This window comes from Buteo buteo, chromosome 6 (genome assembly GCF_964188355.1).
Source record: "Buteo buteo chromosome 6, bButBut1.hap1.1, whole genome shotgun sequence".
NCBI classification, from domain to species: Eukaryota; Metazoa; Chordata; class Aves; order Accipitriformes; family Accipitridae; genus Buteo; species Buteo buteo.
The window spans coordinates 30,894,730-30,913,719 of NC_134176.1; the positions used below are offsets into that span (position 1 = coordinate 30,894,730).

The following is an 18,990-nucleotide window of genomic DNA, read 5'->3' on the forward strand; positions in this document are numbered from 1 at the left end:
GCCAGGAACTAAGCGCCACGCAGCTGCTTACTCACTTCACCCCCAGCCAGTGGGATGGGGGAGAGAAGGGCGGGGGGGGGGGGGGGGGGGGGGGGGAGGTGAAACTCCAGGGTTGAGATAAGAACAGTTTAATAGAACAGAAAGGAAGAAAATAATAATGATAATAATAAAATGACAATAATAATAATACAAGAAATTAAATACACAAAACAAGTGATGCACAATACAGTTGCTCACCACACACTGACCAATGCCCAGTTAGTTCCCAAGCAGCGATCCGCCCCCCAGGCCAACTCCCCCCAGTTTATGTACTAGACATGATGCACATGGTATGAAATACCCCTTTGGCCAGTTTGGGTCAGCTGTCCTGGCTGTATTCCCTCCTAACTTGTGCCCTTCCAGCCTTCTTGCTGGCTGGGCATGAGAAGCTGAAAAATCCTTGACTTAGACTAAATTACTAATTGTTACTTAGCAACAACTGAAAACATCAGTGTGTTATCAACATTCTTCTCATACTGAATCCAAAACATAACACTGTACCAGCTACTAGAAAGAAAATTAATTCCATCCCAGCCAAAACCAGGACAATGGCCTCCAGACGTCCCTTCTCAAACTCAACCATTTTGTGATTCCTTTCTCACAATAGAAGTTTTGAACAGAGGTGGATGTCCCAGTCAGTAGGCTGTTGTTATTGTTGAGTAGATAAATCTATATCTGAAAGGAAACGTCTAAGAAGTATCTTACTCTATTAAAGAATACTTTTAAACATACTTTTTACAGACAGAAGAAGTATAGTTCCTATACTTCTGGTTTGAGTAATTCTTTTTCTCCTTAAGCCTTTTTTAAATGTCTGTGTTTTGTGTGTTGTTTTTTTGTTGGTTTTGGTGGGGTTTTTGTTTGTTTTTTGGGGTGTGTGTTTATTTATTTGTTTAATACAATTTTATTACAGGAGGATGAACCCCAGGAGGATGCTAAAGAACTGCAACAGGGTAAACCATATCACTGGAGAGACTGGTCAATCATTAGGGGAAGGGACTGTCTGTATATCTGGAGCGATGCTGCAGCCCTGGAGCTATCTAATGGTAGTAATGGATGGTTCAGATTTATCTTGGATGGAAAACTGGCCACAATGTATTCCAGTGGCAGCCCTGAAGGAGGATCCGACAGTTCAGGTAGCTTCTTTTACAATTCAAGTTTAAGTTGAGTTTTGAGACTGTTATATTTGTTTATATAATTTGATTGGAGCTATTTTGTTTTGCAGGAATTGGCTTACTAAATAGTAAAGGATGTAAACAGGTGGAAGGTGGTCAGTTAATTGTGATGCTTTTTATCAGATAGCATGTGATCATAACTTGACTTCCTTGGTGATTTGTGTTAAGTAAACATCTTGCCAGTAAAAGTGTATTAACTTCGTTTTGTTTTGATTCTTCTCCATGCATACTTAATTTTTTCACCCCAGTCATTAAAAGCACTTTGTAGTGGCCGTCCCAGGAAAAGCAGGTTGAAATGGTGATTTGTTGTTTGCTTCTAGCTAGCAGAATGAAATTGCATGTGTTTGAAGACAAAGTAATGGAAAGTTTCTCATCGAGACTGGGAAACAAATTACAGTGTCTTAATTGTTTGTCGGAGAGAGGATAAGGGAACAGACCTTATACACTGGCGATGCACAGGTGGTTTTAATTTTCTGTACAGAATACACAATTTGCTCTGGATGCAGAAACAACCCTCCTTTATTGTTTTTGGTTTTTTTTTTTTTTTTGCAACAGTTCATGCATTTATGAATCTGCAGACATAAAATGCTTTGCAATATTATTATTTTTTCAACAAGCCATTGACTGAAATAACAGAACATATTATGATTCAGGATAGAAATGAAGTGCTAATGATTTTATCCATTGATTTGGGGGCATGAAGACAAATTGTAATATAGTGTGTTTCTAGATTATAACATAGCTGGAAACCACTTTTATATATATATTTTTTTTTTTTTTGCCATAAAATGTATCCTTGCGTCCTTTTTAACAAGGCTAATAGCTTAAAAAGTAAAAAATTTCTTTGTTGAGATACTTGTTTTTCATACAATACAATTTTAAGATGATCCATGAGGTTAGTTTCTTAAATCCTCATAGCCCCTGGATGCCAATTCTGCTTTCTTCCTTCCAAATGATGTGAGTGTGGGGGGGAGACTTTACTATTTCTGTACAAGATGAGTGGAATGGGGATGGCTCAGATGAATTTGGAGTGAAGAGAACTTAAAAAAAATCAGATTGAGAATTTAAGAAGATATGTCTCTTCAAGGTAGTCTTTTTTTAAAAGATTGAGTAAAACCCAAGTTTTTGAACAAGATACCTAGCAAGGATATTATGGAAGGGAAAGAGCTAAACTAGGATTAAATGAGGCTTCTTGCAACTTTTTGTCAAGTAGACATCTACTAAGAGTGCTGACATTGTGGTGTAATTTGCCTGGACTTTAACCATTAGCTCTAAGAGTATGCAGCAGCCTCTTTTGCTTAAGAGATAAGAAACTAGTATTTGTTAACTAAAATTATTACAGTACAGTATAGACTCAGAATAGTGTAAGTCCTGAAATGTACTATATGTTCTGCTGTCCTAAACCATTACTGATTAATCTCACAGTATACTTTTTAGGAACTTTACGACTGGCAAGAATATAGAGGGTTGAGTAATGGAATTCGTTAGTGTGTGTCGCATGATACAAGTTGGGGCGGGAGGGGGAAATATATATACTATGGACATTTTTGGAAGGTCTGTACTCACCCCTCTCCACATTAGCTTAATACTTCTTTTGTTTTAATTTTTAGAAAAAATGAAAGTTCAATGCAAAAATTGAAATTTAATGGTAATTCTGAAACTTCAAGTGAGTCTCAAAATTCTGTCTAAGGGAACCCGAAATTAGTCTGAATCATGTGTAATCATCGCACTTTCAGTGCAACATGCTATATAATAAATTTGTTAAAATGTCATTATGGAAATTTGGAAAGGTTTCATTAACAGAATTTTAATTTTGCTATGCTTCAAGTGCAGAATTATTTTTGCATAGAGATTATTTATTTTTGTACTATACGACAATAACAATGGCAAATTTTAAAAATCTAGAGCATAAGTCATTGCAGCAAAAGGAAAACAGCAATTTTACAAGTGCATGGACTAGAAAAGTTGTATGTATCAAATCAGTACACTGAAAGATGGGAATACTAGTTAACTTTGAAGTTGAGATGTAATCTTTACATTAATGAGGTTACTTCCATTTTTTATTTTATATGGAAATTTTATTTTTTAAGTTATTAACTAATTAAATTTTCTGGAATTATGCTAATTAAAATTTCAAATGTAGTGTGTAGCCTTGTAATTACAACAGTATCAAAATGTAATTTAATTAAAACTGAGATAGTTGTTTGGATAATTCCAGGCTAGATTACCTACATATCTTAAAAGTAGGATATGGTCCTGTTTGTCATCTATTAAATATCTCCATATAAATACTAGCATTTAATCAAGTCTCATGTGGTGCCATTAGATTTTTATTTATTTATTTATTTAATGTTTTTCTCAGAGATATAGACATCCTTAAAATTTTTGTAATTCCTAAAAAAGGAATAGGAACATCTGTATTATAACTTGAATTAGCATAATGCCACTGTATTAAGTAGCATAATTGTGGCTTGCTTGTTTTCTCTGAGGTGAACATAGAGGTTCTACAAAGGAGATGAATAAAAGTTTCAGTATAGCTGATAAAAAATTATTTTGGGATGCCTTTGGGACACTTAATCTGAGCAAATAGCTATTATCTCAGCTCAAATTTGCTTTTAGTACATGTTGATTGTCAGACTGCAAAGTTTTGTGAATTTTTTTCTGGTTTTTATATGGCTTCTACATCTATTCTCCACTTGCTTTAAGCTGTGAAGTTGATTGCTGTTTTCCTGTTGGAGGATTCATTTAATTTCCTATTTCTAAAAACTCACTTTTGAGAATAGTCCATGCTGGCCATAATGAGATAAATTATTTTTGCGAGACTAAAAGTTTATCATGGATTTCTTTGATCTTCCTATTATAATTGTAAAGATGTATTAATACATCTGTCATTAGGACCATTCAGAAAGAGTTGCATTGTCCACTTTGATGTGATCGTGGAATAAATCACTGTTGAAGTACAGAAATATACTGGGGAAAAAATGTAGAACACTTTAAGACCCTTAATTTCAAACTTAATTTTGCATTGAATGCACTCAGTTGTTTTGCTCTTGGAAAAAAAAAAAAGTTTGATATGCATGGTGGTTGGAATCAATTGTTGGAAGGAAAAAAAAAATGTTTTGTTTCTCTTTAAATAGAAAGTAGAAGTGAGTTCCTTGAGAAGTTGCAAAGAGCTCGAAGCCAAGTAAAACCATCTACTACAAGCCAGCCAATTTTATCAGCACCAGGGCCAACTAAACTTACTGTAGGAAACTGGTCACTCACCTGTTTGAAAGAAGGAGAAATAGCTATTCACAATTCCGATGGTCAGCAAGCTACAATACTGAAAGAAGATCTGCCAGGCTTTGTGTTTGAATCTAACAGAGGAACAAAGCATTCGTTTACAGCTGAAACCTCTTTGGGTAAGTATGTAGGTATGTGTTATGTGCAGGTAGGAGAAAGTGTATGTGCGGTAGTTTTCTGTTTGTTGCTTTTCATACCTGCGAGAAATTGTGACTGTTCTAAAAACATGTTGCAGGGTCAGAATTTGTGACTGGCTGGACAGGCAAAAGAGGAAGAAAGCTGAAATCTAAACTGGAGAAGACAAAGCAAAAGGTTGGTGAGCATCTGTGAATTTTATACTTAAAATTTAATTGAGTTTGTTTCATTTTATAACATGCTTATGGAGTTGTAGCTTCCTCTTAGAGGATTAAAATCTTCTGATTTCAACTAGACACAATTTTATGCTAAGCTTGAAGGAGAAAACTTCACTCACAACAAAGCATTTCTGCAGGTGCTTTTATCCAACAGTCTTAGTAAACTCTGAGCTCTTCTAGAGGAAGATGAATTTTCTTTTAAAAATGTAAGGAAATCCAATTGTCCTGACCTATATTTGTATAATTCTGTAGGTTTTTCTTTTTCTTTTTTTTTAATGGAAAAAGAAAAGCTCTTATGATCAATACTGCAGTTGTATCAGAGGCATATGTTACTTCTATTCACTACATTCAGATACTAATTTTAGACTGGGTGTCGTGGCAGATAGGGGGATAGAAGTGAACAGTCTGTATTGTAAGAGTTGTGGTAGTGAAGCAAAATGTGTTAATGCCCTCATTTTAAACTTCTCTAGAATTCTTTCTCAAACTGAGGGAAAAAAAGAGGAACTAAGAAATCAAGTATTAAACTTTTTACAAAAACACAAAATAACAGTATATTCTGTGGCCAGCTGATGCCAAGGGCTCAAGCTAATCTTCAGTCTTGACCTCTCTTGCAGTTTCTAACAGTGCGGCTGATGCGTTATGTACCAAAAATCTGCAGTATGTAAGGACACTTATATTGAAAATTAAAATACCGTGTTAATGAGGATAGGTGGAATGGTAAAAGGAAGGCAGTGCTCTTTCATGCCTGGGATTGCACTGTGTAGCTCTGAAGCTTGTGAAACGTATTATTGTAGGACATGTGATGATGATGAACAGGCGAGATTTTGGGGGAAATTTCTTATAACCAAGATGTTGTTTAATAAGAACTTATTTTATCAAATCTGTATCTTGTGTGATCCATACTTTGTAGATTCTTAGTATAAGATCACATAAGGACTTTTTGTGTGAGTTGGTTTAAGGAATATGAATAGAGCATTCAGAAACCATATAAACCCCCCTTAATCTTACCTCTGAAAAGACTACCAGATCCATGATACAGTTCTAAAGAAACAGATTTACAGATTGAAAGTCCTGTCTTTTCTCCTACCTTTGTGCTGTAATTTAATATATGATGGTAAGCTTAGTTTCTGTAAGTCTCAGTAAAATTCTGTGTATTTCCATTTATTTCTCCTGTACTTTTATCCTTTCACAGCTTCTGCATTTCATGGTGTATGATAGGTTTTGGTTCTTCCCTACTTGTTTGTGTCTGTCATGGACTTCTTTAAAAAAGATGACCAAGTTTCTAGTGTCTTGCAGAATAATAATAGTCTCATTACGGTAAGATATGACTTCTGATTATCAAAATCTATTTGTAGGTACGCACTATGGCGAGAGATTTATATGATGATCATTTTAAAGCTGTTGAAAGCATGCCTCGAGGAGTAGTTGTAACACTGAGGAACATAGCAACACAGTTAGAGTCTGCGTGGGAACTTCATACAAACAGACAGGTAAGTGTATCTCCTTTAATTTATAATGTGTGATGTCAGTGGAAATCACATAATGTTCAGACTAGTATGTCATGATGTAAAGGAAAGTCACAATAAGTCTGTCTGAAATGTGGGGTTTTTTAATGTGTGTAATTCCTAGTTATGCACTTTACTGGGATGTTATTTTTGAAATTAAGCAAGTGGAAAAACTGTTACCTTGTTTCACCATTTTTGAAATGAAGCAAGTGGAAAAACTTACCTTGTTTCACCATAATTGTCTTTTTGTCTTCCAGTGTATTGAGGGAGAAAACACTTGGAGAGATTTAATGAAGACTGCTCTGGAGAACTTAATTGTGCTATTGAAGGATGAGAATACTATTTCTCCATATGAAATGTGCAGTAGTGGCTTAGTTCAGTCATTGCTTACAGTTTTAAATAATGTGAGTTTGTAGAACATAAGCCTCTGAAGAAAAACTTTCTAAAAAATAAAGTAGGCATGTGCCTTAATTTAAAAAAAATCTATTATAAATGTGGCTTTTTCCTGTCTTGATGAAAATCAGGCAGACTTGCTCCATTCAGTGGTCTACCTGTTGAATATATGCTATCACAATAGATGACTTCAGTTTGAATAAGCCATTAAAAATCTTTAAATCAACGGTGGTCAGTTCTAATGGCTGATATAATTTAGCTTTTCACATACAGATTTTAAATAGGAAATTCACTGAAACTAAACAGATCTTTTTGCCAGTATAACGAATGAATATATTGCTTTCTATTACAAGTAAAGTTGTTTTTTTCCTCTCTTAGAATGTCGATTTAGATGTGAAGCAAGACTGTAGTCAACTGGTAGAGAGAATAAACGTTTTCAAAACAGCATTCAGTGAAAATGAAGACGATGAAAGGTAAAACCAAAACCAAACCAAAAAAACCATTGCATCTGTGAAGCAGTATGGTATGTTTAAAATAATTTAAAGACAAAGGAACTGTTCTTTCCATTTCAATTTGTCTTTCTCTGGAATAGAAAATTGGTCTTAAAAGACAGCATCTGCTATTGAAGTAGCAATTGAAAATTTTACTGAATTTCTTCTATCTGTAAGAGTCAACCATACTGAATGTACATCTGTTGATGAATATAAAGGTGACTTATGTTCATCACTGTGCAGATTAGTATTTTTCTTACTGTGCTGTAATCATGTGACTGGAATAGATAATATCAGTAGAAATAGCGTGCTGAGATATTTGCTACAGCTGGGTACTATTTTCTGAGACACTGTAGAATTTTATTCTTTGTTGTGTGCTAACATAGTAACTGTTCACTTTCACAGTCGTCCAGCAGTTGCATTAATTCGGAAATTGATAGCAGTGTTAGAATCTATCGAACGTCTACCTCTCCACTTGTATGATACACCAGGTTCTACATATAATCTTCAGGTAAGTGTATAGTGATAGCAATATATTGTACTGAGTGATAAACAACTGAATGTTACATGTAAATTTCAGGAAAAGTTACACATGTTAAGTCTGTATGAAGCATATTCTTGTAGAAGTGGCTAGAATTAGATAAAGAGCAACAAACTTTTTGGCATTTATTTCCTCTAACACTTAACCTAAATGGGTGTTCCTCTACTGTCACTTTTACACCGTGAAGTGAAAGTAAATTTTGCTGAAGAGATAATGTGTGTGTTCTTTCTTTTGTCTTCAAGTATTGGTCTCTTTATATGGGAATATGCCCCTTAGTAAGTATCCATACTACTGGAATGAGCATTTTGTTGAAGACAATTATAAGACATGTTTATTTGTGATGACTAGGGATGGGCTGTAATAGTTAAAAGGGTCCCTTCTAGGGCCGTGCGTTCCTTTGGTAATACACAACACCTGCAGGATCAGCAGCTACTTATAAAGGAAAGCTGCAATTTGGCTAAAATTATTACTTGTTTTTGTTGAGTTTGTTTGGAATCTTGGTTTTTTCTGTTTGAAAGCACACTTCAGGATTTTGCAAGATGGCAGTGAAGTGTGAATACTTCTGTTTCAAAGCTAAATTATTAGAAAGTAGTTGCAGAAACACTGCTGCTAATGAATATTTTGAAAAACATTTTCAGTTTTTATATTATTGTAGTTGCTAGTCTACAAGATTTGGAAATAAAAGGTATGAAAACACATGAAAAGAGAAAATATTAGCTTGAATGTGTAATTGACTTATACATTGACTGTCATACTGAAGAATTGTCTGGTTAATTGAAAAAATGGAGTACTAGGGAATTCCTTTTTAAAGCATTAAATTAGAATATAGTTTAAGTTGCACAACAAAAATACTTGATACACCACTAAAACTGCTGTAGTGAAATATATTGCTTTTCTTAGAATTACGAAACCTAAGCAGAAAAGCCTGTATTAATGTTTGGCTACTCTTTCAGATATTAACGAGGCGCTTGAGGTTTCGTTTGGAACGTGCCTCAGGGGAGACATCTTTAATAGATCGAACTGGTAGAATGCTAAAGATGGAGCCGTTGGCAACTGTTGAATCTCTAGAACAGTATCTCCTGAAAATGGTGAGCAACATACCACAGAGGGTTCATGAGGAATGGTTGCGTTCTGCATCTCTAATACTTGATTTCTTTTCATTCATATGTAGGTAGCAAAGCAATGGTACGACTTTGATAGGGCTTCATTTGTTTTTGTACGAAAATTACGTGAAGGTCAAACATTTGTGTTCAGGCATCAACATGATTTTGATGAAAATGGAATTATTTACTGGATTGGGACAAATGCAAAGTGAGTTTCTTCAAAGCTGAATATTTTGAAGTCAGACAATAAACTGTGATCCATCTGTTATAATTTTTTTAGGAGTAGGAGGTATCTGCTTTTCCTGTTGATCAATAGAATTACATTTCATTTTACTTTAATAGAATAATATGGATCTGTGAAGTTGTGTTGAGAATTTGTTGTATGCTTACCTAAGAAATGAAGGGGTGGGGAAGTTTGGGTCTTTGTTTTTGTTTGCTGTGGTTTTCTTAGGTTTTGTTGGGGTTTGGGTGGTGGGTTTCTTGTTTGTTTGCGGGTTTTTTTTTTGGCTGGTTTGTTTGTTTTTTAAACTACTGTAGTACAGTGGTATTTGGAACACCTCTAAAGTTATCTAATTATCTAAAATTATATTAATCATTTTGTTTTGTAATAAACTCAGCTGTAATATACAATTCACAGTAAATGTCAAATGTTACTGATGCCTGTTCTTTTTTAATGTAAGTAATAATTGAACAGTACATTTCTCTTTTTAATATAGAACTGCATATGAGTGGGTAAATCCAGCAGCCTATGGGTTAGTAGTGGTTACATCCTCAGAAGGAAGAAATCTGCCTTATGGCCGTTTAGAAGACATCCTAAGCCGTGACAGTTCAGCTCTCAATTGTCATACTAACGATGATAAGAATGCTTGGTTTGCCATAGATCTTGGCCTTTGGGTTATACCATCAGCTTACACGTTACGCCATGCTCGAGGTTATGGACGATCTGCTCTCAGAAATTGGGTTTTCCAGGTATCTAAGGATGGACAGAACTGGACTACTTTGTATACTCATGTTGATGACTGTAGTCTCAACGAACCAGGGTATGTCAGTGTGTTTTATCACTTTTTATAAAACTGAGCTCAGTTAAAAAAGTACTTGGCTGTAGACTATTTTAATGTGTACTGTAGGTGTAGTAATATAACTATATGAAAAAATGGTAGGTGATCTAAATTATCAAGGATGGGCTGGAAAATAAATGATTCATAAGTTCTCTGTATGGTTCACGTACATTTGTGCTTTTCCATCATTGTAGATATTGCATTTGGGGTTTTTTTGGTTTTTTGTTTGTTGGTTTTTTTGGTTTTGGTTTTTTGTTTGTTTGTTTGTTTTTTGTTTTTTGTTTTTTTTTTAGAAAACAGTAACACCAGCACTTATCCAGAGTTTGTCCCTAGTAGTGATAACAGGTTTTATCTATCTTGTGGTCTTGGCAGTTTTCTGATTTTATCCATACTTGATCAGCATTATGGTTTTGTTTGCTTTGGTACTAAGATTTTTGGTTTTGCTTTTTTTTTTTTTTTTTTTTTTGTCCCCCACCCATGCTCCCCTTCCTAATAAATTTAAAGGTCTACAGCAACATGGCCTTTAGATCCTCCAAAAGATGAGAAACAAGGTTGGAGACATGTTAGAATAAAGCAGATGGGAAAGAATGCCAGTGGGCAAACACACTACCTCTCCCTGTCTGGATTTGAACTTTATGGCACTGTGAATGGAGTATGTGAAGATCAGCTGGGTAAGAAAAAGAATGTGTACATCCTATTTATTCTCTTCAGATGCTAGTGAACTTAAAATATAAAAATTAGTGTTAAAAAGCAGGTTAACTTTTGCAGTGGAACTTGCTTAGAAACAAGATCAAAATTATTCCCCATTCAATACTTTAAAGTCTTTCCATTTCAATTTACATTTCTTGTAGGAAAAGCTGCTAAAGAAGCTGAAGCAAATCTGCGAAGGCAGCGACGTCTAGTCCGTTCTCAGGTGTTGAAATATATGGTTCCAGGAGCTCGTGTAATCAGAGGAATTGATTGGAAATGGAGAGATCAGGATGGAAGCCCACAGGGTGAAGGCACTGTTACAGGAGAATTGCATAACGGTGAGCATGAATTGCCTGACTTTGTAAATGTTTGTAGCAGGATTAGTTTATGTGAAACGGGTAGCACTAAAGTATTTCCTTTGTAGTGTCTTGAAGAAGCTGATAAAATTTTAAGTATTTTGGGGAGAAGGAACTCAATTACTACAACTATTATGTTCCATTTGTGAAATTCCATTTTAATGCATGAAAAAAAATTCTTCCTGTAAATGAAACTTTTGTAGAGCTTTGCTTAATTAAAATACCAAATTGTTATTTAGACATCTGTTACAAAGAAGAAAAAGTACATGAAGGTGATTGTTGCACACTGATTAATTAAGCTTTGGGCCTGCAAAACCTATAATTACCTTCTTCATTTCTTCTAGCTTAGCATTTGCAATGTTTTTCTTGACTTCTGTTGTACCCTGTACCTTTCCTACCTTACTAGCTTCATTGGGATCAGGTTGTTATTTTTTTAATTAAAAGCATGAAAAGTAATTAATTTATGGAGCAAAATAAAAATCTGCAACAGCCAGAAAAGTCAAGGCTTAGGAAGCTAAGATATTAAAGAGGCTCCAGAAGAGGTGATGATCTTGTCAGCTGAATGTGCTTTCTACCTTTTTCCCCCTGTCCCCTTATTTTGGGGTATATAAGACTTGCCTTGTTCCTGAAGTGTCTTCAGCTACTCTTAGACTCATTCTTAGCCAGATTTTAAAATTTCTTCTGGTTTGTTGAGTTGTCAGCTCTCAAACATGGAGAAATGTCTGAAGTACAATGTCTTAAAATGTTTTGAAACTTAGAATCTTATTTAAGCCATTCAGTATAGCTTGTAGGGAATTCTTCTGTCATCTGTATATTGTTCTTATCAGATGCAACAGTATCCATAGCTACATTCTCACTTTGAAGACTTAGGTATTATTGGTGAGTAGTATTCTGCTAAATCAGTGTTTTCGTTCCTATGTTCCAGTAAAACTTTCCCGTTTAAGCATAGGTGAAATTGGAGTTCGTTTATCAAATGGTGATGCCAAACAATGTGAAATGTGTTATCAGCAGAGTCTTATTTCTGCCACAGTTGTCTTTCAAATAGAATTTTGAAAATAGTATCCCATTGACTTTTTTGGTCATTATTGACAAGTTTAGATGAATTTTGAGGAGATTTAGGGCTGTAATGATGGAGCAGTAAGACTCCAAGGACATAATAACTATTAAAAAATTGTGCAGATTTAAAACTGTTTTCCTAAAATATTAATTACAAAGGAACTATACAAAATAAGAACATTTATTTAGTTATGCTTTTACCCTGTTCAGATATTCATAAAGGGGAAAAATTATACTGTTTAACAACAGTATGGAACTTAATATTTTTCTATTTGATAAGAAAGGTAAATGAACAGTAGAAAGGAGAAAATTCAGACTTGCTTCACAAATTTACCTTCAAAAGTTTAGTGGCATGATGCTACTCAGATATAGCTCATGAAGATTGAATAAAATCATACAAGAATAATATGATCTAAACCTGCTCATGTGGGGATGAGATCTCCTCTTACCATAACTGAAAACTTTATCCATTTTTAAATAATCTTTGTCCAGAGTGATATCTAAATAGAAAATTGCTCATTCTGTTTTGGTCTAGGAATTGATGACTTTTGGGTAGTTACAAGGTAAAAGTGCATCTAACAGTACTAAAAAGAATATTTTCTTCAAATTAGCTCTCTTCTCTTTTATTGAGGAAAAATATGTGTGTATATCTGGACCTGACATCTTCTTTTGAATTTCTGTCTGAGGTTACGGAAGATGACTGAGCTTTAGAGATTTTATTTTTAAGGAAAATGTGTATTGATTTAAAATGGTGACACCAAGTTTTGTTACAGTTGACATACAGTAAGAAATACTAGAAGGAATTTTTTAGGTGACTCTGAGATTGTGGTACATACTCAGACAAGCAAAAATAAATTATTTTGCCCCTGTTTCTGTCCTAGTTAGCTAAATTTTGCATGTTACGCTCATAATTGCAGACTTATTACATTTAACTGTTAAAAAAATACTGGTACTCTAAATAATCATTTAATAACGGAATTGAAGAGTAGCATCTCTTATTCAGTGTTGTTTCGGTCCCAGTATAAAGTTTCATTCTATGAAACAGATTCTTTTTCCAACCCTGAAATCTTACTTGAAGTAGTCCTTATCTGACTGCCATAAAACTTTTCCTGTGAATAAGAAATGTTTGAGTCTGTGTAAATTATTGAACTAAAAAGCTGAGTATCAGTGAATTAATTCTTTCACTTTACAGGGCAAGAATAAGAAATCCCAAACTAATCAATTTCATAAAATGTCTTCTGTCAGGCAAATGTGCTTATCCACAAGCATCCAACGAAGAAAAACATTATAGAATGTCCTTGCAAGAATTATAATTTCTTGACAGATATTAATAAAGTTATGATGATACATTTTAATATACCTTTCTGTTATTAGAGAATCTAATAATAAAATTTTGAGAGATCCTAGTAGGTCAGGTTCCTTCCTGAAGGAAACTTTACTTTTGGCTGGATTCTGGGACCCTGAAGATAGAGGCTGATCGTCAAAAATACCAAATCGTTTAGATTTAAACACTTCCTTTTTAATTGGCATTAAGGGTTATTTAGTGACTTTATTAATTCAGACATGCAGCCCTTATGAGAAGCTGATCCCACATTGTGGAGCTAGTCTGACACGCTCCTGTCTGCTTTCTGCTGGATCTCACAAACTCCTGTCCCTTTCCAGGCTGGATTGATGTCACCTGGGATGCTGGTGGCTCTAACTCTTACCGTATGGGCGCAGAAGGAAAGTTTGACCTCAAGCTTGCACCAGGGTACGACCCTGATTCAGCGGCATCACCCAAACCTGTTTCATCCACTGTTTCAGGCACAACGCAGTCATGGAGCAGCTTGGTGAAAAACAACTGTCCAGACAAGACGACTGCTGCTGCAGGCTCCTCAAGTAGAAAAGGAAGCAGCAGTTCTGTGTGTAGCGTGGCCAGTAGCAGCGACATCAGCTTGGGTTCGACCAAAATGGAGCGGAGATCAGAAAGTGTAATGGAGCAAAATATAGTTTCAGGCACTGACGTCCATGAACCAATTGTTGTTCTCTCTTCCGCTGATAGTGTGCCCCAGACTGAAGTAGGGTCATCTTCCAGTGCAAGCACCAGCACCTTAACAGCGGACATGGGAAATGAAAATGCAGAGAGGAAGTTAGGTCCTGATAACTCAATACGTACTCCTGGGGAGTCCAGTGCTATATCCATGGGAATTGTTAGTGTAAGCTCTCCTGACGTGAGTTCAGTCTCTGAACTGACTAATAAAGAAGCAGCTTCCCAACGACCTCTAAGCTCTTCAGCAAGTAACAGACTCTCGGTCAGTTCTTTGTTGGCTGCTGGGGCACCAATGAGCTCCAGTGCAAGCGTTCCTAATTTATCATCTCGAGAAACTTCCAGCCTGGAGTCCTTTGTTCGAAGAGTGGCAAACATAGCACGTACCAATGCCACGAACAACATGAATTTAAGCCGAAGTAGCAGTGATAACAATACTAATACTTTGGGAAGAAATGTCATGAGTACTGCAAGTAAGTAAGCTATGTTTATTTTTATTTGAAGCTTTTGTTGTTTCTTTGGCTTTCATTAGACTTAAAGAATTGGCCTGATAGACAAATGAACTTAGAGTAGCCTTGACCTTGTGTGTGCCTGTAGAACTCCATGAAGAGCTCACAGAATTCATGTCAGCTGGAATGTGTTACATTGCCCGGTGATGTCAGATTACACTGTGGTACGCATCAAATAGAAAATAATTTGAATTTGATGTCTATTACATATTTAGGAAGAGAGAGAGTGTATTTTTAGATTAAGCGGCTGGAAGGCTAGCAACAGTAGCTAATGTGGGCTACTCTTGCTTTCTGATATGTGTAATTTTGCATATTCACCTTGTATCTGCCTGTTATTTTTCCATTTTCCTTAGGAAAGGCAGTTTGTGCATATTATGAAGTCTCTGAGCTTAGGAACTAAAAACACAGTAGAAAGAAAAAAGTAAACTGTGGTATGGTGAAATTTTAGTAGATTCCTGCATTCTATCAGGCTGAATAACTTAATGTACTCTAATACTGTGTATGTTTTCTAAACATGCTATGGTCATTAAGGCTTGGATTCGGTGAACTGTTCAGGCATATTAAGTGTAAGGAAGTTTGTAGTTAACAGTGATTTAAGTGGCATTATGCACATGCTTTAACATTTGCATGTTCTCACATTACATGTAGGATAAAGGTATTAGCAGATAAGTTGTAAACCTGCTTGTTGTGAGTTCACTATTCTGAATTTTCAGCATGCTCCCATCAGAGTTGCTAGTCAACCAGCCTTGTTAACTGTTTTGTTCAGTGATGCTGATAGTATTTTAGCCAGAGAGCTGCAGTTCATGAGGTAGGCAAGTTAGAAAAGGTAAAATTACCCAAGCCAGAAAGAAGCACTCAGTTTCTTGTTAAGCTTTCATGCTTTTCTAGGACTTCTATGCTTCCTTATTTAAAAATGTGGTGTTTGCTTTGAGCATTTCTAAAATTTTTTAATAGTGAGTGTTTTCTTTTTTGTTGGGGAGATATTTCTATGTATTCTTACATCCATATTGTGATACTGGGAGGGGGAAAACATTTGCAGCCTGCATTAAAAGTGTAAATAAGGTACTCAAGGGAAGATTTCCAGTAGTTGGTCCCCTTTTTAGGCAGACAGTTAGTGCCTCTGGTTCTGAAGTAGTTTTGTGCTGGGGGAGAGGGAGCACCTTTGAAAAACATAGTAAGATACTTCAATAGCAAGTTTAACAGATTTCATGAATGTTTGATATTCATGCAGTGCTGAAGTTGGAAATAAGAATATGGGAAAGTAAAAATTGGATTTAATATAAAAATAAATTCACACTTTAAAATTATCCCTCATGTAGGAATTACTTTGTTTTATACATCTTATAAAAATAGAAACTTTAAATGGGAACTTGTGCCCCAAGAAGAGATCAGAGACTAACTTTCAGCAATCTCACTGAAGTTCTTTTAGAGCATTGTAAAAAGCTTGGGTGGTTGTTTTGGGTGGTGGTGGTTGTTGTTGTTGTTGTTGTTGTTGTTGTTGTTGTTGTTGTTTTTCTTCTTTGGCCTGTCTGGGTTTAAAAAAACAAAACAAAACAGACCACCAAAACCACACCACCCCCCAAAAAAATCCCTAACCAAAAAGTCAAGTCTGAAATCATGATTAGTGATGCAAATCTTTCTGGACTTGCTGTAGTGGTTCCTTTTAAAAATGTCTGTATTTGCCAGGAGTTAAGTGGTGTGTATAGTAGCCAGTTTCAATTTGTTCTTGAATTCAGAGCAAATGAAATGCTGACACTTAATGTATTTTTCTGTTTATTATAACAGCAAAGAGTTTACTGTTATTAATTAGAAGTGGGTGGAAGATATGAATACTGAACAACTTATTTTCAAGTTCTTAAACAACAAAAGAAACCCCCTTTGGTCTGGAAAATTTCCACGTTTTCATAGAGATGAACATAGTCTTTTTAACAACCCTAAACTTAAATTTCATTCTCTCCCTCCCTATGCATAGAAGTAATTTCAAGCACTATACCTGCTTGGGTCACCTTTGCTGATATCTTGTTTGCGTTTTTACATTTTTATTTACAAACTGTTACTTAAGTTCCTAAGGAGGGGAAAAAAAAAAAAAGGAGTATCTGGCAAACGGTAAAAATAGAAACAGTAAGGTTTGTTTTTCTCAAAAAGCTACCAAATGCCCTTAGGGAAAGAATCTTTGTTGTATTGTATCCTGCTTCAAGGGTAGTAACCTTGTGCAAACCTTGATGAAAATAAGAGTCTGAAATTCAGAATTTAGACTTTTTTTAAGAAAGCAGTGCCTCAGTTTACATAAGATGCAATAATGAAAATGTTTACTTTAAAACTGCAAAACTTGCATTTGATAAATTTTAGAAAAGGTAGATTGAAAAACATAAGGTTTATATTTAAGTGATGCCTCAAATTTGCACGTGCAAACATGTGATAAATCTCCTGTGAAGATAAGCATGCGAGAAAATGTTTTGAAGATTGGGATGTAAATGCATAGTTGCACATAGGTATAACTTCTACTCAGTTACGTATACTACTTGAAATTCTTTCCATTGAGTTCACAGTGAATTCAGTCTTGTTTCAGTTAACTAAAATGCATTTACTGTGTTTTATTTAGATGTGCAGTAAGGTGACTTCTTAGTGGTTGTTTGCATATTCTGAAAATTATTTATGTAAATCATACACATAAGTAAGATATTAAGTCACATGTTTCACAGTACTGCCAACTCAGGCTTGTCGCCCATCATGTACATGCTAATAGTTACGTGAAAGACAACAAGTCTGAGCTGCTTTAAGAGCTTTAGAAAAATGCGCAAAAATCACAAGTTTCATGTTTGTCTTATTTATGTTCTTTTCTCAATTCATTTATATATAGTTAAACTGTTTTACCTGTAAAATTTTGATTATATTGCTTTTTAGAGGTTAAACTACTTTTTAGGCTTACAGACAGATGCAGTATTGAAGTAATAGATTTCAGGAATACCTTTCATATGTTGAAATTGAAATGAAGTAATTTTAGATTTACAGTGGGATTTGGGGATTTATTTGATAAAATTATTTGTTTTAAATGTATGCAAGGGCATATGCTCAGAAATGGGCATCTGCATTGTAGGGTGCACTTTTTGACTGGGAAACCCTTCCCCTTTTAGTCTGTTTTTCTTTATTGTATAATAACACATCTGATAATTTCTCAACCCCAAATATATTTTTCAACACAGGAGTCATGCATGTAAATTGTACTCTTCAAGTCATCAAATCATTTATTTTATCTTACCATATCTTTATCTATAGCTTCTCCTCTTATGGGTGCCCAAAGTTTTCCTAATCTGACTACAACTGGTACCACATCAACAGTGACCATGTCTACATCCAGTGTTACTAGCAGCAGCAATGTAGCTACAGCAACTACAGTTTTATCTGTTGGTCAGTCGCTTAGTAATACTCTAACTACTAGCCTAACATCAACATCTAGTGAGAGCGATACAGGTCAGGAGGCAGAATATTCTTTATATGGTAAGTTTCATTTTTAAATGAACATAAGCAGACTTCCCATTAATGATTTTTCCTTTTCTCCCGTTGTTATGATTTTCTCATGTAGTAGTTTATTTACTGAAAAGTATTTGAAAGTTGAGCTGTTCTTATGTTACTAGTTCTGTAAGGCAGTAAGTAAAATAATGTTAACATAGTATTGTTTTCTTATGTTTTCAGGTCTTTATTTTCAGCAGTTTCTATCCCACGTTATTATTATTTATGGTATAGTTTATTTAGGCACTTAATCTTTTCCTTAATCAAAGAAGTTTAGTATCTAATGTAGTTTGCATATGACCTCTAATTAAAATCAAAATGTTATTTCTCACTGTTTTTTTAGGCATGCTGCATGCTCAGTCTGAGGTACCTTGTATTACTTAGTGATTGAAAACTATCTGCCATTAGGCACATTATACACTTAAAATGGTATATGAGGTTCCAGGTATCTCAATACCATAACCGTAATTGCAAAAAATTGGAAAGAACACAGGAAGAAAAATGACATGGAGAGTGGAATTATGTGGTTGGAGGAACAGAATCCAGAGTTATGTGGATACTGTATGCTAGAAACAGACATTAGGACAGAAGTTATTTACTGGATATGAGTACTGTGATAGAAGATTTAGTTAACTAGTTTGTTAGTATCTAGGAACCAAGTTGATGAAATGAAGTAAAGAAAAACCTTGGCTAGATATGGGAAAATACTTCCTAATCTAAAGTTTATTGGATTGTGAGGCATTCTTGAAAGAAAAGATACTTGATTTGTTTAAAACTTATTGGATTAAGATTGTGTTCTATTTTGTTGCCTATTGAAATTGCTTGAAAAATATCTGGTAATTTCAATGGATATTGGAATTGAGCTGCATGGAGGTGGTCAGTTAAGATATCTGCATGTGCCATCTC

General features: G+C 34.9%; 1 protein-coding gene across 11 annotated transcripts in view; it reads left to right on the plus strand.

Moving 5' to 3' along the window:
* HECTD1 (HECT domain E3 ubiquitin protein ligase 1) overlaps positions 1–18,990 on the plus strand; it is a 65,300-nt gene that overhangs the window by 29,514 nt on the left and 16,796 nt on the right. For 3 of the 11 annotated variants that reach the window (XM_075030333.1, XM_075030327.1, XM_075030325.1), the window contains 14 exons: positions 950–1,172; positions 4,349–4,624; positions 4,729–4,805; positions 6,202–6,336; positions 6,609–6,755; positions 7,123–7,217; positions 7,641–7,746; positions 8,730–8,864; positions 8,948–9,087; positions 9,596–9,919; positions 10,442–10,608; positions 10,789–10,965; positions 13,702–14,538; positions 17,851–18,072. In XM_075030333.1, coding sequence (XP_074886434.1) covers positions 950–1,172; positions 4,349–4,624; positions 4,729–4,805; positions 6,202–6,336; positions 6,609–6,755; positions 7,123–7,217; positions 7,641–7,746; positions 8,730–8,864; positions 8,948–9,087; positions 9,596–9,919; positions 10,442–10,608; positions 10,789–10,965; positions 13,702–14,538; positions 17,851–18,072 — 3,061 coding nt within the window. The remainder of the gene's footprint in view (positions 1–949; positions 1,173–4,348; positions 4,625–4,728; positions 4,806–6,201; positions 6,337–6,608; positions 6,756–7,122; positions 7,218–7,640; positions 7,747–8,729; positions 8,865–8,947; positions 9,088–9,595; positions 9,920–10,441; positions 10,609–10,788; positions 10,966–13,701; positions 14,539–17,850; positions 18,073–18,990) is intronic. The other 8 variants (XM_075030326.1, XM_075030328.1, XM_075030335.1 and 5 more) reach the window with 4 other exon arrangements.